The sequence below is a fragment of the Mobula hypostoma genome, chromosome 1 (genome assembly GCF_963921235.1).
Source record: "Mobula hypostoma chromosome 1, sMobHyp1.1, whole genome shotgun sequence".
Lineage (NCBI taxonomy): Eukaryota > Metazoa > Chordata > Chondrichthyes > Myliobatiformes > Myliobatidae > Mobula > Mobula hypostoma.
Window position 1 is genome coordinate 44170859 of NC_086097.1, and position 25100 is coordinate 44195958.

The following is a 25100-nucleotide window of genomic DNA, read 5'->3' on the forward strand; positions in this document are numbered from 1 at the left end:
AGTCTTTTGATACATTTGGATAATGTATCTTTCATGGCAATAGCTGGCATGCTGTATGTAAGATATGTATGTCTAAGGCAGCAGTCCCCAACCACTGGGCCATGGACTGGTGCCGGGCCGCAAAGAATGTGCTACCGGGCCGCGAGGAAACGCTATGATTTGGCGACATGAGTCAGCTGCACCTTTCCTCATTCCCTGTCACGCACTGTTGAGCTTGAATGCACATGGGGTCATTACGCACGCGTCATCCATGTCAGCGCGGGAAGGAGATCAACTCCTCGAGCTTGCAAATGACGGTGGGCTGAAAAGTATGTTTGACATAACATCTCTGCCTGCTGGCATTCTGGATCAAAGTCGAGGCTAAATATCCTGAGATAGCCACGAAAGCACTGAAAACGTTGCTTCCATTTCCAACATATCTCTGCAATGAATGCAACGAAAACTAAATTGCGGAATAGACTGGACTTAAGGAATCCCCTTCGAGTATCGCTGTCTCCCATCACCCCTCGATGGCACCATCTTGCTGCAGGGAAACAAGCCCAGGGCTCCCACTGATTCAGCGATATTGGTGCGTTGCAATGATTTTATATTTTCATACGAGGAAAATATGTGCTGTGTGTTTAATATCCAAACATTACTTAAAATATTATGATGCTATTGACATGTAACTTATATAACCATATAACAATTACAGCATGGAAACAGGCTATCTCTGCCCTTCTAGTCAGTGCTGAATGCTTACTCTCACCTAGTCCCATCGACCTGCACTCAGCCCACAACCCTCCATTCCTTTCCTGTCCATATATCTATCCAATTTTTCTTTAAATGATAATATCGAACCTGCCTCTACCACTTCTACTGGAAGTTTGTTCAACACTTACTTCAAGCTCCCCTGTCCTCCCCAATAATTGACTTATCACTATATTCATGCATGGAAAATATGCGCTGTGTGTTTAATATTAAATTTGTTAGATAAACCCTTTTAGAAACGAAATTGAATGTATTAGCCACTTATCACCTATATTCCGGTCATGATTAACACCCCCCCCCACCCCGAACAGAATCGCCAAAAACAATTTGTAGAAAAAAATCAGCACGTACACGCATGCGCATACAAGTGCCCGCGCAAGGCTTCATGGTCATTGTAGTCTTTCTCGGGGTAAACACAACGTATTTGACTACTACTCTTGTTCGTTGGCAACCCTACTCCCCCTCCCCCCCACCCCCCGGGTCAGCCGGTCCTCAAGAATATTGCCAATAATAAACCGGTCCGCGGTACAAAAAAGATTGGGGACCCCTGGTCTAAGGTGTGAGAGTCTGTTGCAAACATGGTGAGATAGATGTCTTGCTATGACAGCCCTGAAAAGACAATTGAATATACAGTATTCTGGTACTGGCAGTCATGCTCTTAATTCCTTACTTCATGCATTGACCTTTTATATGACTTCCTTTAATATGCATTAGTGATACAACTTCTTATTCCCTGTCTGCACTACAACCTTTGACACATCATTAGAGATCATAACTGTTTTATCTAGAATATCCTAGGCCTTTGAGAATATCTTCTACTCTCTGCTCCAGTATATCTCCCTTTTAAATGGTTTCAAGGCTGTTTAATTTCCGTTTCCCTTCCACCTAGATCTAAAAATCTGACAGAGTTCTAAATCTTTCTAGATCTAGAAACCTGTCTCTACCACTCCATATAAAAATGTGCAGGAATGACAAAAATGATGATTCAGTTCCTGCACACTTGAATCATTTTGTAAAGACCTAGCCCAAATTTAATGTACTGCCATGAGCAGCCTTGTGAAACAGTCAGCCCACTCCATGCAAGCATTTGATTTCCATCCAAATCAAATGTTTAGGCATCCTGTCCTAAGGATGAAACATAAAGTGGAACTTTCATCTTCCCGTCAGCTAGTTGCAAGCGGTCCCATGGCACTACATATAGGAAAAAGCAGGAACATACTCCTGAAGTCCAAACCAATATTTATCATCCAGCCAATGTCATGAATTCTCTTGAAATTATTTAGGTATCTTGATAACTGCTGTTTGGAGGAGGACAGGATCTGGATTCATGGGCAATTGACCAAAGGGAATGCCAGATAAAATAGAACTCAGGTAAGCACAAAGTAATGGATGGTGGGGTATTACACCCGCTCAGCGCATACTCAGTAAATGACAAGGTCTGAGGGAATGTTATCCACAGCAAGATCTAGCACTATAAGTACATAGTTCCCAGAAAGTGAGTAGACCGAATGCTGATATGAACATACAACATAGAACATAGAAATTCACAGCACCTTACAGGCCCTTCGGCCCACAATCAATGCCCCTCACCATCTTATGCTTCATATACCTGGTATGATTTCCAGGAGGAGAAGATGGCGGCGCGACGCAGCTTGCACGGCCATGCTGGTGAATGATATCTGTAATCTGTCAAGCAGGGTGCCATGCACAATTCTGATTTGATGGAGACAGACGTGAGAGAATGGAGGAACATCTGGAGAAACTTCTGAGATGCCTTTTTCACTGCCACTGTTACTGTGTGATCCTGAATCTCCGGAGGGGAAGGCCCCGAATCCTCGGCTTTGCTTGTTGCTCGGCGGCTGGGGCGGGGTCGAAGCGCTCGGCAGAGGTGGTGCTCGGTGCTCGGTGTCGAAGGGCTGGTTGGAGGCTTGAAGTTTTCAGACGGACTCAGAGTTGGCTGAGGTTGGGTGCTTCCAATGCATCGATTGTTGTCAGTGCCTGGAGGTTTATGGCAGAGAGAGTTTCTCCCTTCTGCCGCCTGCTATCGGGGACTATCGGAACTCTGAGACTTTTTGTTATCGTTCCCATGGTCTGTTCTTTATCAAATTATGGTATTGCTTTGCACTGCTGTAACTATATGTTATAATTATGTGGTCTTGTCAGTGTTGGTCTTTGGTTTGTCCTTTTTTTTGTGATATCACTCTGGAGGAACATTGTATCATTTCTTAATGCATGCATGCATTTCTAAATGACAATAAACGAGAACTGAGTGCTTGATATGCTTGCTTTCATCAGTCAAGACATTTTATACATTAGGATGTCTAAAACTCGAGGGCGTATGACCTAATGTGAGAATAAAAACATTTAAAAGGAACCTAGGAGACAGAATTTTCACACAGAGGGAACAAGCTGTGAGAGGAGGAGGTCGGGACAGGTATAATTCATCAGTTAAAAGAATTTGGATAGGTGCATTGATAAAAAAGGTTTAGAAGGATATGGGGCAAACACAGGAAAATGGGATTAGTGTAGATGGGCATGGATGTGTTAGGCCAAAGGGCTTATTTCCAAGCTGTTTAACTGTGAATCTACGAGGATCCTTTTACTAAAGAAACTAGATGCTACAGTTTCTGACATGACAGCAGTAATTTCTTGACTAAGATTTGCCAAAGTGATCGATAATACAATTCAACTGCAAATTGTTTCTTTCTAATTCCACTTGTCACATTTTGCAGCTAATTGTGTGAATTAACGTTTTTATGGTATGAACCTTTGAAACAAGCTTCTACATACAACTCAAAATGAAGACTTGCTGATCAGCATACTAAATGAACAATTATCTTAACAGACTTGAATTTGTTTTTTTTAATTCAAAGCCACTGCATCTGAGTACATTGTGTGACAGTCAAAGAAAAATGTTTATTTGGTCAAAGTTTTAAATTTATGCAAAATGAACATTGTCACAACACTGTCATAATGCCAGACTGTGACAAGTTCTTTAAGTACATGAACATCTTAAACATGAGTTTTTTTAATATATATGGCTAAATATATTTCATCATATGACACACATTTTGACTAAAATGACTAATTTCAGACTAAAACAGGACACAGTTATGTTGGAACCACGAGAATGTAAACAGTTAAAAGGGTATTTGATTCTGTCTTATCTGCTTTCTGCTGATTACCAAATGATGGGAGGTCAAAAATGACCAGAAGTCATGTAATTATTATTTTTGTTGAAAATCCTGGACAAGCACTTTACATGAATGTATACATGTGTTATAGCAAAGATCAAAACAATTTAAATAATGCGGTACATTATTAACAAAACACTTCATTACGCTGTAACAATTGAAAACATTATTAAATAATGCAGTATGTAGATGTATTTAATTTACAAAAAAAAACAATAAAACTTTAGATAGGTGTATAATCCTTTCCATAGTTTGTAAACTTATTCATGCTTGGAGATATAATTTTAACTGAAAGGTCTTCATTTTTGTCTTGGAGTAAATACCTTCTTTGCTTCCAGAGGAGATGTCGATACTTAGCATTTGCCAGCCACATTTCACACCTGGAGAAGAAGATGATTCCTGTAGTTCCCAGGATCACAAGACACGTCAATAACCCAAGTACTGTAAAACAGATCAGTTGACTGCTGTTGAACAGAGAGCCAGATGTGTGGGCGGTTTCTTTCCTTGTGATCTTGATCAAATCACTTTCTTGTTGTGGTGTTGATTTACGAGAGCTGTGTAGCACAGAATGAAAATACTTGCTATGACTGATCCATTTTGCTCTTGGATGCTTGGATATGTTCTGCTTCGAGTCATGCTTAAAGTTCTTAAATACTTTTTCTTGGCAGATTTCTCCTAAATAATCAGGCAAACATGTGCAATCAAAGCCGCCCTCGGGACGATCGTGGCATGTGCCTCCATTTTGACATGGATGGTTAAGGCAAGATGTGACTCTATATTCACAGGATTTGCCAGTGAATTCTTTAAGGCAAAGACAACTGAAGCTGGAAACCAGATCTGTGCAGGTTCCATGGTTGGCACAAGGGTTTGGATTACAATTATTGATGCTTATTTCACAGAAGTCCCCAGTAAAACCAGGCAAACATAAGCAGTAGTTCTTAACTGCAGTCCTACTATCTTCAAAGCAACTTCCTCCATTCTGGCAAAAAGGTCTGAAGGCAAAAAATAAGTAAGATATTGAATAGCATTGAAACATGGACACTAATTCATATAAAATCCATAGTTAACACCTAAACAATAGTATATGCTATTGTTTTAATGGTGTTATTGCCTTAAAAAATGTCAATTTAGTTTTCCTGTGCCTGGGTCATTTGATCACCTAGATATATTAAAACTGGTAAAGCATGAGGATGTGTGAATGCATCTATAAAGGCAACATTGTTTTTGCCTGTAAATTTTGCATTTAACTATATCCATATTTCTGAAATAAAGGACCTCACCGAATGGGGCAGAAACAGGTAAAGGGATATCTAATCTAATGTTAAAAGATTATCTGCTAGCCTTGCTCCTTTCTGTATTATTACCACAGAAACTGTAAAACCTCTCGGCCTGGTACATCAATCTAATACCATGTTTCTGATTAATTGTAAAAAAAATCTTATATTAATGGTCTGGTACACCACTATTTCCAGTGACTTTAATATTTTAGATATCACACGTTAACAAACTCATCATCGAGCTTCAAAACCAGGGCCTCCATACCTCTCTCTGCAGTTGGATACTCAGCTTCCCTTAGGTAGACCTCAATCAGTGAGGACTGGTAATAACATCTTCTCCTTGCTGATCATCAACACAGCTGCATGCTTAGCCCTTACTCTGAACTCTCTATACATACACATGACTGTGTGACTAAGCACAGGTCCAATGTCATCCTCAAAACTCACTGATGATGCTATTGTTGTTAGATGAACCGTAGGTAGTGATGAATCACCGTACCAGACCAACAACAACCTCTTGCTCAACTTGAGCAAAACTAAAGCGCTGATTCTTGACTTTAAGAAAGGGAAGGAAGACCAACATGTGCCCTTCTATGTAGGAGGAATTGACAGTGGAAGGAGTCGCCAGCTTTAAACTCCTGGGTGTTAACTTGTCCTGGGCTCAGCATATAGATGTAATCATAGGGAAAGAGTGATGAAACTATCTTTACTTTCTTTTAAGGTTAAGGGGGTTTTGTTTGTCACCGAACACACAAACAAGCTTCTGCTGGTGCATTTTGAAAGTATTCTGACTGGATGCATCATAGTCTGGTATGGCATTTTGAATGCACAGGAACAGCAGAGAGTAGTGGATCCTGCCCAACACATCAAGGGCCCATCCCTCCCCAGCCTTGGTACTAACTACAGGAGCCACTACCTCAAGAAGGTCCGTACATCTGGCCCATGCAGTGTTTTGCAACTACAATTGGGCAGGAGGTGCAGAAGCCTGAAGTCCCAAACCACCACATTCAAGAACAGCCACTTCCCTTCAACCATTTGTTTCTTGAACCAGCTGGCACAACCCTAATCACTGTAGTTCAGCAACGTTATAACCACTTTGTTCTACATTGGACTTTGTTTGTTCTAAATGTGTTCTTTCTTGTAAAACAACGTGCATAATATGTTTTTCTTATGAATACTGCTCACATAATGCTATGCGTCTTTGATGCTACTGTAAGTTTTTCATCATACCTGTGCATGCATGTACTTGTGCATATGACAATAAACTTGACTTTGACTTTAATGTATTTTTGATCTTGTTATCAGTAACTCCAAGGGCAATCTGAACATTATGTAATGAAGTTCTAGAATGTGAACGAAAGAACTCAGATCCTGAATCCATTACAAAATAGCATAAAATGGGCAGGCAAATCTGACTATAAATTGCACTGACTGACATACTGGTGAGGGCATTGATCTTTGCACCAGTTACCCCTGTGAATGCATGCAGAGTAGACAGTTTGTGATTTTGCATTGATTTAACAATAATGATATCATGATTAAACTCAACATCTGGTCAGTGCCTTCTATTAAAGTCACTTCCGTCAATCACAAACACAAGAAAATCTGCAGATGCTGGATATCCAAAAGCAACACACACAAAATGCTGGAGGAACTCAGCAGGCCAGGCAACATCAGGGTGAAGGGTCTCGGCCCAAAACATCAACTGTTTGCTGCCTGGCCTGCTGAGTTCCTCCAGCATTTTGTGTGAGAGACTTTGGTCAATACCCATTCAACAGCAGGGACGATATAGCCCACTCCCAGTCAATACTACATCCACTGCTGACTGATTAGTTGCTGATTGTTATCATCATACAGTTGCCGCAATTCTACAAGAGTCTGTTACTTCATAGGGTTCTGTATGGGGGTGGGTACAGATATGTAGGAGCCAGATATCTATTTTCTATTTGCTTTGTATTCAGTTTTGCACGTTTATTATGCTAACTGATCATATTAGTGGGGGTGTGGTAAAAGCAAAGGTAATAAGTTACATATTTTGCTTATTTCGCAGCAGTTTGTAGTTTGGGACTGGCAGATGTCACATCTTTGCTGACCGCTTAATATTGCTGAGATAACACTCAATGATGCTTAATTGTACGTTTGCTGATTGCTAATAAAGGATTCAGCTCTTTGGAATAATCATTTCATTGAAGCTGGGGTGCATCATACAAGTATAATAACCCCATGGCAGTCACAGGCCAGTGACAGTCGTTTTATTTGATCTTGGATTAGTTTTGCTGCTATATTTTATAAGTAAAGATTTTGACAGTTATGCCAAATGAACATCAGCATCCTAATGTGCATGAGAAATTAGAAGCACCACAGCTTGGAGTAGCTTGCAGTAAATAATGAACCTTTGTTGATTTGTGCTGTGTGGTTTTGGATTTGAAACACAGTTTTCAATGGTCAAATGGTGCTGTGTCCAGCTGGGTTGGACTGAAAAGCTGTATCGTGGTGTCTGCCTGAAGTGTTCTGCTGAAAAAACGACATCATCGTTCTGTTGAAAAAAAAAGCTGACAAATTGAAATATTGCTTCCATTGTTGAAAAGCTGAATTGAATTGCCATTGTTTTGTTTTGCTTGTGCACTTGGAAGACAAAATGAGTTCAGCTGGAAGCATTGACCTTAAAGCCAAGAGAGAAATTAAGCAAATATGCGATGTTGAAGGTCAGTTCCCTGGGGGAGATAAAGAGCAACTTAGAAGGAAGGTGGAGAGCTTAAGTTGATGGAGGAAATTACAGCCAAGTTGGTCAGAGTTAAAGTGCTACAGGCTTCAAGTGCCATGGGTGCTAAATGTTCTCCAACAGAGCCGTCCTCTGGTGAGAGTTCCTATGTTGTCGTGGAACAGAGAAGATTCAACATACTCGATACAGGTGGATACAGTTGAGAAGCAAATGTTTATGAGCCATGAGTTTGAACCCCAAGGGGTAGTTCATTCTCAGCCTGCATCAAGGAGGTAATCTCAACCCATGCTATATCCAATAGCACAAGGTGCTTCTAAGAGCATTGATTTACAATGCTCATGACACTCATGTTTCAGATGATAAAGGTCTAAATGTTGTGCTGGAGGCCATAAGAAAATGATAGGAAATAGCACGCATATTGATACAACAACAATGCATTGCATCTCTGCCTAAAAGAGAGATTCCAATCTTCAATGGTGATCCATTGCAGTATCATTAATTTATGAGGGCTTTCAAGAATAGCATTGAAGGCAAAATTCAAGAGTATGGTGACCATCTCGATTTTCTTGAATAGTACATTGGAGAGAGTTTGTCAAAAGTTTCCAGCAGGCCAATCCAAAGGAAAGATATCTAAAAGCCCAAGCTTTACTACAGGAACATTTTAGTGATGAGCAGATAATTAGTGTGGCCTACATGGAATGGGCTCTTCCTTGGTCCTATATGAAATCAGAAGACATGAAAGCTCTTCAAGACTAGTCTTTTTCTTAGAAGTTGCTGCAATGCTATGGAAGGTGTGCAAGGCATGCCTGAGTTAAACATGCCTGCTAATATGAAGATTGTTGTAACTAAATGGAGATCAGCAGTGTATGAACTACAAGAAAGGCACAATGGTAAGGTTAATTTCACTGACGTTGTTGACTTTATGAAAGGCAAATAAAGATTGTTACACACCCAGTGTTTGGGAAAGTATACAAGGCTACATCGCCAGCAATAAAGTAAAGGTGTGAACAAAACTGGATCATGAAGTCATTCTCAAGTTAAAAGAAGCAGCTTTGTTGTTATTGTGGCTACTGTGGAAAGTGAAAATGAGTCTGGAACTAATGATAAGGTTTGCCTATTCTGCCAGGGTGAACATATTTTGGATTTATGCTCTAAGTTGATGACAAAGGTTCATAAGGAGAAGTAAGCTTTCCTAAAAGACAATGGGGTCTGCTTTGGTTGTTTGTATAGGGAACACATCAGCAAGAATTAAAGGAGTGTCTTTCATGTAAAGTATGTGTTGGCAAACATCCCTGCATACTTCATATGAAAAGGGTGCAAGACGTGGAAGAAGCAAGCACAACAGCAAGTACTGCCCTGGTATCTACTGGTCTTACAGGGACTGGTGATCAAACTTCCTATTATTCCAGTTCAGGTGAATTCTAAGAAGAGTAACAAGATAGTGGTTAGCTATGCTTTCCTAGATCAAGGAAGTACAGCAGTATTCTGCACCGTGAGCCTCATACACAAGCTCAACTTGACATGAAGAGAAACATACATTCTCTTACGCATTATGGGTCAAGGGAAGGTTGTGAGTAGCTACTTTGTTTCAGGATTGGAAGTGGCTGGCTTAGATAGCGAAACCTATTGTGAACTGCCTAACATCTATACAAAGGAACATCTTCGTCAATGAGATCTTCAGGACTGGTCTCACCTGAAGTATGTTTATTTGCTGAACATTGATTCAGAAAATGACCTGTTGATAGGGGTGAATATGCCTAAGGCATTGGAGCCATTGCAAGTAATTTGCAGTGTTAGTGATGGACCCAGAACAGTGCTAGTTTGGACTGTTAATGGACCATTGAAAGGAGACCGTGGTGGTGGAAGAGACTGTGCTTGGCCAGAGCTAACAGTTAAAGGAACTTCAGTTTTGCACTTGGATGAGCTTTGGCAGCAGCAATTCAAGACAGATTTTTCTGAATGTATTCAAGACCTGCTTGGCAGGAGGAGGTCACAATCCAGGATAGACTACTTACCAAAGAGGACATTAAGATTTTATGTCTCCTGTGTCTTAGTAGCATGTAGTTGTAATTGTTCTAGTATAATAATTAGGGGGCTGGAATGTAGCAGCCATGTATTTGCTTTGTGTTCTGTGTTGTGCATTTATTATGTTGATTATGGTGACTAGTCACATGAATGGGGGCGTGGTAAAAGCGAAGGGAATAAATTCTTGCTTATTTCATGGCAGTTTGTACCTTGGGACTGGCGGAGGTCATATCTTTGCTGGCCACTTGATATCACTGAGGTAGTGCTCAAAAATACTTAATTGTATATTTGCTTATTGTTAATAAAGGATTGAAATAAAAGAGATTCAATTCTTTGGAACAAACATTTCATTGGAGCCAAGGGTGCGTCATGCAAAGATAACAACCCTGTGGCGGTCGCAGGCTAGCAGCAATTGTTTTGTTTGATTTTGGATTAGTGGTTCTTCCAGGGAATGGATTTTGCCCAACCTTGGCAGCTTCTGCACAAAGCAGCTGCAAAGAAAGGAAAAGGAATAAGAGGGGAGATAACTTTTTATGGGAGACCATATTCGCAGGTAGCATTTCTCCATACTGAACCTCAAAAAGTCTTCACTTAAATCTGCCACGTGCTGCAGCCACAATTGCAGCTTCAGACCAGACCTAGGAGTATATAACCATGGCTATGGTATTTGGAATCCTTCAAGACTAGAACTTGTTGTCTGAGGTACCAGCCTCATATCTATTCAAAGAGAGACCACAGTCCATTCTCTTTCATTGAGATGCTGCCAATAGAACAACTAGGCACTGTGATGATGATTCCGGTTCCCCACATGGTACTGAGTGTCACTGAGTGCATGTATATCATTTCCACATCCTGCATGTCAACATTGCGATGTCTAGAAAGCAAAAGGAGGTTTGTGCACCGTGTGCCCACTGCCAGGGGTCCAGGTAACAGTACTGAAGTCTTTACTGCCAACACTGTGCCATCTACATCTGACTAGCATGGCAAACCAAAGGGATCAAAAAAGGTGGCAAGGCTCCTGATCCAGGAGCACAAGACCACACACACACAAAATGCTGAGAAATAGAGTGTAAAAGACTGCACTGATGTCACATTCAAAGAATGATTTCCATAGTGATTGAACAGCCTCAGACAAGTCCCGCAGTATTCTGTGCCCAGATTTAGGGTGGCTTGTCAAATGCTGCTTAAACTTTAATGTCTGGATCATTTAGCTTGCCAACAAACATACAGCAAACATCTGTGAAGAAAGAAGAGAAAGATAAGCCATGGTCTAGACTGCCATTTCCCAGACAAGCACTTTATAATCAGCTCTTAACAATGAAGTGGCAATCCCAATTCACTAGTCGTTAACCTTATCCTTCATTGTTTAAGACCACCCTAGCTTCCAAGATATTATAATATGATGATAACTCAGCAGAAATGAAACATTTCCAACAAATTTATAAAATGAAAATCAATAAAGTGAGCACCTAGAAACTACCTGCAGAGCTGACATTACAGTATTTATGCTTTACTAGAATCTAGCTGTGTGGTACATGTGACTGCACACTTATTTTTAACTTAAGGCTACAGAAGGACTTCGATAGATTAGGGGAATAGGTAAAGAAGTGGCAGGTGGAATACAGCATCAGGAAGTGTATGGTCATGCAGTTTGGCAGAAAAAATAAAAGCATAGACTATTTTCTAGATGCAGAGAAAATTCAAAAATTTGAGGTGCAAAGGGACTTGGGATTCTTCGTGCAGGATTCTCTAAAGGTTCATTTGCAGGTCGAGTCAGTAGTGAGGAAGGCAAATGCGTTATGAGCATTGATTTCAAGAGGAAGATAAAAGCAAGGATGTAATGATGAGGCTTTATAAGCACTGTTGAGGCCTCACTTGGAGTATTGTGAGCAGATTTGGGCACCTTATCTGAGAAAGTATGTGTTGAAACTGGAAAGGGTTCAAAGGAGGCTCACAAAAATGATTGTGCGATTGAATGGCTTGCCATATGAAGAGCATTTGATGGCTCTGGGCTTGTACTCACTGGAATTCAGAAGAATGAGGTGGGATCTCATTGAAACCTATTCAATGTTGAAAGGCCATAGAACAGAGGGATGGCCTTTTAGAACAGAGACGAAAAGGAACTTCTTTGCCCAAAGACTGGTGAATCTGTGGAATTTTTTGCCACAGGTGGCTGTGGATGCCAAGTCATTGGGTATATTTAAGGCAGAGTTTGACAAATTCTTGATTAGTCAGGGCATGAAGGGATACAGGGAGAAGGCAGGAGACTGGGGCTGAGAGGGAAAATGGATCAGCCATGATGAAATGGTGGAGCAGACTCGATCGGCCAAATGGCCAAAGGAGCAGATATTCTGCTCCTATATCTCATGGCCTTATGCAAGTCTGTCTCCTGCTATGTTGCTGAAGGTGGCTATCCTAGAGGCAGAGATCAACTCACTTTCAAGGACTCTTCATCTTATATTCTTGAAAGTTACTGCTTATTTATTTTTAATTATTATTTTGTGGTTTTTCTCTTTGCACTTGCACGTTGTTGACTTTTGCACATTGGTTCAAAGGTTCAAAGTACATTTATTATCAATGAATTCATGCATACACACAACCCTGAGATTCTTCTCACAGGCAGCTACAAAACAAAGAAACACCATGGAACCTGTTCAAACAAAACATCAAACACCCAACATGCAAAAAAAGGAGTAAATACTGCAAACAACAAAAGAAGTGCAAATAACACACAAAATATGAAGCAGTCTAGGGGTGTTCAGTTTAGCTCAGTTCAATTTAGCTCTCTGTCACTCATAGACTGCAGGCTATAGAACCAGGTCTGTGAAGTGCCCTGATCAAAATTGCATAAAATAGCAATTTTTAAAAAAGTAACCAGAAATGAGAAACTCATGTAACATGAACCACAGAGTCCTCTAAAAACGAGTCCAATCCACAAACTGCACCAATCAAACCTTGCCCATGATCCAAGACTCCTGCAGCAGTGAGCAAGAGGAAAGGAGTCCGATCAAACGCAGGCAAATGACGCTGGACATCCACTTGCCTTCTGCTCACGTCCTTGTCGATTTCAATCTTGCTCGGTGTTTTAATTGGTGAATAATGGAGATGATCACGCTTTCGTGTTCTGCTATTAGGCCGCACACTCTGTTCTCAACCTTGCTCTCAACACCTTGCCGAATTCTCTCGGAGACAGCAAACACGCTACATTGCTTAGTCGGCCCAGAAGTACATTATCAAAATGTAAACTACAGGTTCCAATCACATGCAGATTAATAGAAGTATATTTAAAATAAGGAGGAAAAGAAGTATTTCATGAACTGTCTGCATGACGTCATTGTTGGTCGGTGGCGTCGTGGTTGTTTGTGGATTTTCATCGATTATATTACGATTCTTTGTATTTACTGTGAATGCCCACGAGAAAATAAATCCCAGGGTATTAGATGGTGACATATGCTGTATGTACTTTGATAATAAATTTACTTTGAACTTTCAAATTTGAACATAGATGCAATCACAAGAAAGGCACACCTGCATCTTTACTTTCTTAGGAGGTTAAGGAGGCTTGGCTTGTCACAGAATATTCTAACAAATTTCTCCAGATCCACTGTTGACAACATCTTGACCGGTTGCACTAGAATGGCAATTTGAATGTGCAGGAATGCCAGAAGCTGCAAAGAATAGTGGACTTAGCCCAATGCATCACGTGTATATCCCTCCTAATGATCGGCAGTACCTACATGAACTGCTGCCTCAAGAAAACAAGGTCCACATCAAAATTCTCCACCACCTGGGCCATGCAATCTTCTCACAGCTAACACCATCAGGTTCAAGAATTACTACCCTTCAACATTTAGTTCTTGAAACAACTGGTACAACCCTAAAACCTACAGTTTTGCAATACTGGGATCACTTTGATAACTTAGCATTATCATTGACTTTGATTTTGTTTTGTTCTAATTATGCTCTTTATTGTGTATAAGTTATGCTATTTTTAATTGTTTTCTTGTAAATGCTGCTGAAAAAATGTTAAGTCAATAAATTTTTGTTTGCACTGCACACATGCATTCATGCATTTGACAATAAACTTGAATTTGACTTTATTATTTAAAAGGTAGAATAATTTTATTTAAATGATGGCCCTAGTTTTCTTGTACAGCCTGTTTTCAAGTTTTGAATTCCCAAGAGCACAAACTCCATTTTTAAATTTGCATTTGTTTCACCCCCAGCTATTCAGAACATGTCAATAAATAGGATGTGGGAGCAGAAGCAACACACGCAAAATGCGGGTGGAACGTAGCAGGCCAGGCAGCATCTCGAGGAAGAAACACAGTCGACATTTCGGGCTGAGACCCTTCGTCAGGACTAACGGAAAAAAGAGCTAGTAAGAGATTTAAAGTGGGAGGGGGAGGGGGAGGGGGAGGGGGAGGGGGAGATCTGAAATGATAGGAGAAGACAGGAGGGGGAGGGATGAAGCTAAGAGCTGTGAAGTTTATTGGCAAAAGGGATACAAGGCTGGAGAAGGGGGAGTATCATGGGACTGAAGGCCTTGGAAGAAAGAAAGAAAGGGAGGGGAGCTCAGGAACAGAAGACAATGTTACTGATAGCACAAGACTGGGTGGGACTGTGAGTTTAGAGGAAGATGCAAAGAAGCTTGAAGGTGATTTAGACAAGTTTGAGAGAGTTGACAAATACATGGCAAATGCACTGTAATGTGGTTAAATTTAAAGTCCTCCACTTCTGTGGGGAAAGGAAAGATAGAATATTATTTTTAAATGTCAATGCACAAAGGATTCTGGCTGTCCCTGTGTACCAGTTACTGAAAGTGAACAAACGGTAGCATCAACCAGCTAAGAAGGGAAATAGCATGTTTGCTTTCCAGGTGAGAACAGAAGCAAGGAAGTCCAAGGGCCCCAATGAGATCTGTGGAGCAGCATGCAGTTTGGGTCATATCTGAGAAGAGGAATTACTTGCCAGAAAACAGGTGCAACAAAGGCTCACCAGTCTGATTCCGGTTGGCAAAGAGTCAGAGAGAAACACAGCAAGGAAAAAGGACCTGCAGCCCAGCTCATCCATGACAACCATGGTGCCCACCAAGCTAGTCCCATTACATACGTTTGCTTCATATCTTTCTATCCGTGAACTTATGCAAATGTATTTTAAATGTTATTTTACCTTCCACTTCCTTCAGCAGTTCATTCCATATACACACGACCCTCTGCATGAAGAGGATGCCTCTTAGGTCCCTTTTAAATCCTTCACCTCTCCCCTTAAACCTGTGACCTCTAGTTTTTAGTTCCTCTTTCCTGGGGAAAATACCAACATGCATGCTCCCTATCTGTACCCCTTTTGATGCTATGCACCCTAAAAGGTCGCCCATCGATCTCCTATATTCAAGGAGAATGCTGGAGCCTGCCTACCCAACTTCTCTCTATAACTCAGGCTCTCGACTCCTGGCAGCTTTCTCATAAATCTTCTTGGTTCGCTTTTCAGTTTAATAATGTCTTTCCTATAACAGGGCAACCAAAACTTAACACTAGACTCCAAGAGCAGTCTCACTGAGTTGTGCAACTACAACACAATATCCTATTTCCTATATTGAATGTTTTGAGTGATGAAAGCCAGTGTATCTATCTGTGACAACACCTTCAGCAACTATGTGCTTGTACTCTTAGTTCCTCAGTTCCACAACACTTTCCAGAGCCCTACCAGTCACTGTACAAGTCCTATCCTGGTTTGATTTCCCATAATGCAACACTTCACTCTTATCTGAATTGAAAGTTATTATCCAATCCCTGGCCAATTTACATAAGGTGACCTAATTTAGTATCATCCTCAAACTTACTAACCTTCGTTGAACACGTACACAGAAATTGTTTCTACAAATAACGAACAACAAAGGTCCTAACACTGAGGCATACCACGAGTTACCAGCCTCCAGTCTAAGAAAGAACATCTGGCCATCAGTATTCCTTCTTACCATTGATCCGATTAGCTATCTCTCCCTGGATCCCATGTGATCCTACCTTCCATGTGGGACTTTGAAAGGAATAAATGAGACTCCGTAGCTACGGTTGGGGTCCATTCAGCTCAAGCACAACGGGTTGAAATTTTCAATAGGTTTCTGGTTTTCAATTTCTGTAAGTGATGACAGTGCTTTCTGAATACAGTTCTGCAAACTGACTTGGTAGAGTGATTTTCAAACCAGTGTAACTGTGCACCAAACGCCAGCTAAAAATAGACCTTTTGCAACTTCGGATTTATCTTTACTATGGGATATTTTGAGTGCATTCCATTAATTCTGGCAAAACACAATGTAATTCACACTCCACTAACACAAGCAGTGTAAGACATGCTTCAAAGATATTTAAATCCAATGCTTGGGCAAAGGATCAGGTTGGAACCCAAAATACACAAAACTCTTAAAGAAAGAAAAGGCAATTCTTAGGACTGTATCAGATGATCCTCCTCGTACACAGAATGATCAATGTAAAAGGAATGTGTCAGAAACAAAGATGCTACAATTAGTTGCACACCATGCTGATTGTCCCATTTTGAGGGCTGATTAAATGAGTCAAATTCACATCTAGCACATGCACCACATATGGAGTTGATGTACAGTATCTTATTAATGTAACATGAAAATTGTACACCATCCATCCCTTACCCATTGTCATTGCAAGGCCTTTTCCTAAAATGGCATTGTTTTCCTGTGAACTCCTCTACACAGCTACACATATAATCACCATCTTCATTCCTTATACATGTAGAGTTATTAGTACACGGATATTCAGCAGAACAATTATGGGATGCTGTAATGAAAAGTGTAGCTAATTAAACATAGAAAACATTTTGCATTATGAATAATAATGTATTAATAAAATAAATGTTTAGTTGTTAATTCATTTTATGTTGCATGAAAGGTTTTTCAGACATTACTAAAGCATTGATCTAAAGGCACAGAAACACACAGATAGAGTTCAGTAGATACTGGAATAAAACTAAATACCAGAGAACTCTAAGGTAGAGGCTTCCCTCTATTTTAATGATAATGGATATTGGGCCCTGAATGCATAAGTTAGCATTCAGGGCATCAGTAATCAGGGCAAATAGCAGGGGGATTACACTAGGCAACAATTTTTTTCACAAGTGTTGTTTCCTCAGAATTTTTGTTTATGATAGACTGCTTGAAGCTGAACACAAATATAATTTCCAGAGTACTTGTATCATGTAGGAGTTTGAGAAACAAGAAATTAACTTTTATTGAATATAATGTGTTTAATTGCATAACAGTGCTGATGCTTTGCAATAGTTCAACTAAGTTAAAAATGTTTCGTTGATGATTTTCGTTTGTACTCAGTGTCTGAGGCTTCTCGCTTTAAGTATCCAACAATAATCACCCAGCACTGATGGATGCCAGTTGCCCCAATACAGTTTCTCCATGACTAATGTCCTGGTGAAACCCTTCACCGTGCTTGTCACTGACACTGCCAAGATTTGCAGGGAATAAGTCTAAATGGGAATGCGAAAAATGGATCTTTAGTGACATGTTCCACTTCATGGTTTTGTATGCTTGAAGCATGTTGTCAACCAGCTGCATGTAGTTTGGTTCACTGTTGTTGCCAAGGAAATTGTCAACAAGTTCCTTGAATGCCTTCCATACGTTTTTCTCCAGTCCCACTAGAAATTCTTCGGGTTACCTGATGACCTGTTTGATTTGTGGATCAATAAAAATGCCTTGCTTAATCTTGGCATCAGTTATTCTGATTGGAATTATGAATTGAAATAATGAGTATAGGTGATATAAAAAATGGTTAGTGATAGGGAAATTTCATGGTGACTTTCATGATCTGCAGCCCAAGATCTACAAGATACATCCATAATCTTTGTTGTCCAGTTGTATCATTATCAGATTGATACAGTCCCATTCCAGGAAGGACTTCCATGGAGCTTTATATTAGCCAAAATATTAACTAGCTCATAAATAACCACTTTTTCTACAAGAGCTATTTGGGAAACAAATATATTATCAGTCACATTTCACTGAACTTTTGAAGGTTAGAGAGATTAAAGGCTTTCATACTAAAATTCAGCTTGAGATGTGACAATTGTGGCATAAACTCAATATTATCGATAGGATAGTAAGAGTAGGCAGAAAAGTTGTCCACATGATCTTATGAGAAATATTTGCCATGAATTTGGGGCAGAAATTCTCCTACTTATTACCGTAACATTTGACGCCCTGATTAATCAAGAACTATCAACCTCCACTTTAAGTATCCCCAATGACATGTTTCCACAGCTGTCTGTGTCTGGCTAAAGAATTTTTTCTTCATTTCTGTTGTACATGGATGTTCCTCTATTCAGAGGCTGTGGCCTCCGGTCCTAGACTCCCCCACTATAGGAAATATCTTCTACAGGCTCAGAGCCATCAAATACTCATACATTAACCCTTTCGTCCTGGAATTATTCTCATGAACCTACTATCAACCCTTTCCAATAACAGAACATCTTTTCTTAGATAAGGAGCCCAAAACTGCTCACAATATTCTAGTGCTGTCTGACCAATAGCTTATAAAGCTTCAGCATTACACCTTTGCTTTTGTATTCTAGTGCTTTCAAAATGAATGCCAGCTAACCTTGCATTTGCATTCCTTACCAGCAACTTAACCTGCAAGTTACCTTTTAGAGAATCTGCGTGAGAACTCCCCAGTCCCTTTGCACTTCTGATTTTTGAATTTTCTTCCCAGTTAGAAAATAGCCCATGTCCTTATTCCTTCTCCCAAAGTGCATGACCATACACTTTCTGACACTATATTTCATCTGCTACTTCTTTGTTCATTCTTCCAATCTGTTTAAGTCCTTCTGCAGACTCCCTGCTTCCTCAACACTACCTACCCTTCCACTTATCTTAATATCATCCACAGTCTTGGCCCCAAAGCCATCAATTCCATCATCCAAATCATTGACATATAATGTGAAAAGAGTTGTAGAACACATTAGTCACCGGCAGCCAACCAGAAAAGGCTCCTTTTATTCCCACTCTTTGCTTCCTGCCAGTCAGCCAATCTATGATCCATGCATGTATCTTTCCTGCAACACCACAGGCTCTTATCTTGTTAAGAGCCTCATATGCAAAACCTTGCAAAATGACTTCTGAAAATCTAAATAAACAAAATCCACTGACTCACACAAAATGCTGGAGAAGTTCAACAGGCCAGACAGCATCTATGGAAAAGAGTAAACAGACAATGTTTTGGGCTGAGGCCCTTCAACAAAGGTTCAAGGCTACAATTTAATATCAGAGAAATGTATACAATATACATCCTGAAATGCTTTTTCTTCGCAACCATCCAGAAAACAGAGGAATGCCCCAGAGAATGAACGACAGTTAAATGTTAGAACATTAGAACGGTTAAATGTCCCCCCCCTCCAGCTCCCCACTTTGCGCGCAAGTGCAACAAGCAACAATCCCTTCCCCCCACTGGCAAAAAAAGCATCGGCACCACCACCGACCACTCAAGCATGAGCAAAGCAACAGCAAAGACTCAAAGACTTCGCATTTCACCCCGTATTCAACATACCATAGGTTCTCTCTCTCCCTAATAAGGGAGAGAAAGGTGTCTCAATTTTCTCAGCGAATGGGGAGACATAACAAACAACTCGCTAGTTTATGATGTTAAGGTCTGTTAGGTCACTTTTTTTGAGCTCTGTGCCTGAAGATTGCAGAGATCCTGGGTCTCCAGGCACAGAGTTCTGATGCACATTTGTAATTTTCCAGTCCTCCAAAACCATTCCAGAACCAAGTGATTCTTTAAAGATCATTCCTAGTGTCTCTAAAATCTCTTCAGCTACCTCTTCTAGAATCCTAGGGTGTAGTCTATCTGGTCCAGGTGACTAATCTACCTTTAGGCTTTTCAACTTCCCAAGCACCTTCTCCTTAGTAATAGCAACTTCAATCACTTCTGCTCTATGACACTCTAGCACTTCTGGCATTTTGCAAGTGTCTTCTACAGTGAACACTGATGCAAAATACTTAACTTCCTCCACCATTTTCTGTCCTCCAATACTGCCTCTCTAGTGCCATTTTCCAGCAGTCCAATATCTATTCTCATCTCTCTTTTACTCTTCATATCTCACCTTCACATTTCATTTTTTATCTCTTTATGGTTTATTTAGTAGCCTTCTGTTTGTTTTTAAATGCTTCCTGATTCTATAGCTTCCCATTATTTTTTGCTATATTATATACCTTCTCTTTAACTTGTATGCTGTCTTTGACTTTCCTTGTCAGTCATAGTTACCTCATCTTCCATTAAGAATCTTTGGGGATGTATCTTTCCTGTACCTTCCAAATTGTTCACAGAAACTCCAGATTTTGCTGTTCTGCCATCATCCCTGCTAGTGTTCCCTTCCAAGTAACTTTAGCCAGTTTCTCTCTCATGACTCCGTAATTCCCCTTACTCCACTATAATACTGATACATCTGATTTTAGCTTCTCCTTCTCAAATTGCAGGGTGAATTCTATCGTATTATCATCACTGGCTCACTAATCAAATCTGGGTCATGACACAGTATCCAGAATTGCCAGTTCCCTTGTGGGTTCAACCCACAAGCAGCTCTAAAAAGATATCTCATAGGTATTCTACAAATTCCCTCTCTTGCAATGCAGCACCAACCTGATTTTCCCAAACTATCTGCCTATTGAAATCCCCTACAGCTATCACAGCATTGCCATTTTTACATGCTTTTTTAAAATTTCCCATTATAATTTGTAGCCCATTTCCTGGCTACTGTTCAGAGGCCTGTGTATAACTTCCATCGGGGTCTTTTTACTCTTGCAGTTTCTTAACTCTATCTACATGGATTCTACATCTTCCAACCCTTTTCACCTCTTTCTGAGAATTTGATTTCTTTTTTTTAACCTACACAGCATCCCCACCCTCTCTGCCTATCGCTTTGATACAAAGTGTATCCTCAGATGTTAAGCTCCCAACTCTGATCTTCTTTTAACCATGACCCAGCGATGCCCACATCACACCTGCCAATCTCCATCTGCACAACAAGATCATCTAACGTATTTTGTATACTACACGCCTTCAGTCTTGTATTGGTCACCGTTTTTGATTTTGGCCATCTGTTGCGCTTTAACTCATCCCATTGACTGCAATTTTACCCTAACACCTGCCTGTCCTTCCTTGCAGTCTCACTACATCTAGCTCTATACCAACTGCCCAACCCTCAGCCTTATCAGTCTGTTTCCAATCCCCCTGTGAAATTATTTTAATCCCTTTCCAACAGCTCTAGCAAACCTACCCACATGGATATTAGTCCTCCTCAGGTTTAGGTGTAACAGGTCATAGCTTCCCCAGAAGAGATCCTAATAACCCAGAAACCTGAAACCCTGCCCCCTGCTCCAATTCTTCAGCCATGTATTCATCTGCCATATCGTTCTACTCTTACCTTCACTGGCACATGGCAAAGGCAGCAATCCAGAGATTACTACTCTAGAGGTCCTGCTATTCAGCTTCCTACCTAACTCCTTGTGTTCTCTCTTTAGGACCTTCTCCCTTTTCCTACCTATGCAGTGGGTACCAACATGTATGACTTAAATCATCAATATGAAAATATCACATAAGTAGTTCAAGTTGTCTGAATAAAAAATGAACTTGTGTACTAGACTTAATAATAAATCTGCAGCAACACATTATTTTTCAGCTCAGGTGTGAGTCTGGACAGCTGCCAGCTGTTTGCAAGTGATAACCTGCATTTTACACATTTGCTTTAATATTGAGATGTTACCTCATTGATGGACTAACCTGTGTTGCACAGACTGCCAGTCCAACCCTCTTTACAAACACACTGCCAAGGTTTGGTGCACGTCCCATGTAAACAGCCAGGAGAAGGGATACACTTATCACACAACTCTCCTTGCCAACCAGGCTTACACCTGCAACAGAGAAAAGAATCATCATATTCTGGGAATGTGTGGCTACTGATTGTCGGCTATGAAACAGGATACTAACTCTTACTCTGTACAGTAATGCAATTTATTAACATTAGCAGTTAGTGGGATATAAGCTCCCTAGAAATGGTACAATGTCTTTAATATTTTATGTCCAAGACAAGGAGCCTGCTGCATCATATATTCTCTTCAGTCTCTTGCCTGCATTAAGGTCAGGACTTTAAATTCCCCTTCATAAGTAGAAGTTCCAGAATTACTTTTATCTCTCCTTTTTGATCGATGATCAATGTGTGCACTGCAGGCAGGTTGGCAGGGTTCCAGCCTACTGTTCTAGATACACCCTTACTCATGATTTATGCCCAGTGAGAATAACCTTTAAAAATGAATGATCAAATGACTTAGAGATGAATTGCACTGTGATAAATGGCAATGTTATTCTTTATTTGGTAGTGTTATACCTGAAAGTGTACTGATATTTTCACTAAATACAAGAAGTGGAGCAGGGGTTGGAGACCATGTTTGACTCTTGATAAGAACATCCGTTAGCTAATGAGCACACATTTCAGCAACAGTGATTCTTTCTTCCTGACTAGCCTTGCTGATCATTTTTTTTTCAAACTGCCACTTCAACGAGGTTTTATTTCTGCTTCCTTGGGAAATTTGTCATTTACAGGAGTCACCTAGCACAGGGAACTATTCAGTAGATATGGGACAGAAAGTTAACAATGAGCATTTCTGATCTGGCTATTGTTCATGATTGCACTTAATAAAAAAAAACACAAATGAGGAGCTGGAGTGGCCCTTCAGACCTTTCAGTAAACCCATGACTGGTCTGATTAATAAAATGTTAGTAGATCACTCTTAGATTTCAACTCATTATTTCCATCTCTTGGATAGAGCTTAGCACATCCTCATTTAACTGAAGTAGCCTATCGAGAATCTCTGCTTTAAAAATATTCACAGAATCTGCTCCTTCCACTTATGAGAAAGAGAGTTACAAATACTCATAAGAAAAAGTGATTGTTTCCCATGAGAAATAGACCTTGTAAAGAAACTAAGATCATGTATAGAAAAGCCTGACATTATTGTAATATCTAGCTGTCTACATGGAGAGCTTTCACTCTCGTTCAATATGTCTAAATTCTATACTCATTTGAACAATTGAGGGCTAAGCTCTATACAAGAGGTGGAAATTAGGAGAGCTGAGTGATCTATTAATACTTTATTTATCTCTACTCACTTTTTGGGATGTGGGCTTCACTGGTAAGGTCAGAGTTTATGCCCTTTGCCCCTGAGTTGAGAAGGATAAGCCAGCTCTTTGACCTTCTGCAGTTCTTCTGGTGAAGGTATCCCTTCACTACTGTGGAGTGGAGTGCTAATTCCGTTAATGAAGGAATGGCAATATATTTTCAAGTCAAGATGATATGTGATTTTATAGGAACAATGCTACAAATACTCCTTACACAAGTTGATTCCAGGAACATCTGTAAGGAACATGCTAAAGAAATAAAGGAACAAAGATCAAGGAGAATTTTCATATGAACGTGCATGTGGAAATGAACTTCTGGCGGATATACAGTATGACTGTCAAGTGCTGTACCTTCAGCAAAAGAGCCAAGGAAATGTCCCTAAACTGCTGGAGAACAGTGCAGAAAGAACAGTTGCTGTTTTCTCCTGGTAGGGATTAGTTTTTAGTTCCAAGTGCTCCTGCCACATTTTGTCACCCTGCAGCCTTATCCTTCAATCTCTTTGAATTATGGAGGACAGCATGTATATAAATGTTTCTCTCCAGCAGACTTCATCATGATCTTCATGACTCCAGTATTTCTACTTTTTTTTAATGTTTCTGAATGGTACATATGATTTTTTTTGTGTTCTATCGTTGAGCAGCAGTGAACCATCTCACTGGCCTATCAGAGTTCTCTTTGGGAACTAGTTGACTTGATCCGCATTTCTGACCTGGCTATTATTCACGATTGCATTTAATTTTAAAAAAAATGTCAGAGATTAGTTATCAGGTATAATCTTCCTATAGGATTTTTCTCAAGAATCCTTGAATAATACAACCTTGGCAGAAAGGGCAGGTCCTGTTTGACAAACTTACTGGAGTTCTTTGAGGACATAATGAGTGCAGTGGATAGAGGGGAACAGGTGGATGTCGTATACTTGGATTTCCAGAAGGCATTTGATAAGGTGCCACACAAGAGACTTATAAATAAGATACAGATGCATGGAGTCGGAGGAAGTGTATTGGCATGGATAGTGGATTGGTTAACCAATAGAAGGCAGAGAGTTGGTATAAATGGGTGTTTCTCCAGTTGGCAGTCAGTGGTGAGTGGGGTGCAGCAGGTCAGTACTGGGCCCACAGCTGTTTACCATTTACACTGATGATTTGGAAGAGGGGACTGAGTGTATCATAGCAAAATTTGCTGATGACACTAAACTGAGTGGAAAAGCAAATTGTACAGAGGATGTGGAGAGTCTGCAGAGGGATATAGATAGGTTAAGTGAGTGGGCCAAGGTCTGGCAGATGGAATACAATGTTGGTAAATGCGAGATCATCCACTTTGTAAGGAATAATAGAAGAGCAGATTATTATTTAAATGGTGAAAGATTGCAGCATACTGCTGTGCAGAGGGACTTGGGAGTGCTTGTTCATGAATTGCAAAAAGTTGGCTTGCAGGTACAACAGGTTATTAAGAAGGTAAACGGAATGTTGGCCTTCATTGCTAGAGGGATTGAATTCAAGAGCAGAGAGGTCATGCTGCAACGATACAGGGTACTGGTGAGGCCGCACCTGGAGTACTGTGTGCAGTTCTGGTCCCCATACTTGAGGAAGGATATACTGGCTTTGGAGGCAGTGCAGAGGAAGTTCACCAGATTGATTCCAGGGATGAATGGGTTAACCTATGAGGAGAGATTGAGTCACCTGGGACTATACACTCTGGAGTTCAGAAGAATGAGAGGGGATCTTACAGGAACATACAAAATTTTGAAAGGGATAGATAAGATAGAAGTAGGAAAGTTGTTTCCATTGGTAGGTGAGACTAGAACTAGGGGACATTGCCTCAAGGTTCAGGGGAGAAGATTTAGGACGAAGATGAGGAGAAACTGTTTTTCCCAGAGAGTGGTGAATCTGTGGAGTACTCTGCCCAGGGAAGCAGTTGAGGCTT

The 25100-nt window shown here is 40.4% G+C and overlaps 1 protein-coding gene across 1 annotated transcript in view; it reads right to left on the minus strand.

Moving 5' to 3' along the window:
• Nucleotides 1–3652: 3652 nt before the first annotated feature.
• LOC134354850 (protein delta homolog 1) overlaps nucleotides 3653–25100 on the minus strand; it is a 29896-nt gene continuing 8448 nt past the window's right edge. Inside the window, exons 5-7 of the mRNA XM_063064278.1 lie at nucleotides 21782–21912; nucleotides 16633–16777; nucleotides 3653–4936 (exon numbers count right to left, since the gene is read on the minus strand). Coding sequence (XP_062920348.1) covers nucleotides 4168–4936; nucleotides 16633–16777; nucleotides 21782–21912 — 1045 coding nt within the window. The 3' untranslated portion in view covers nucleotides 3653–4167. The remainder of the gene's footprint in view (nucleotides 4937–16632; nucleotides 16778–21781; nucleotides 21913–25100) is intronic.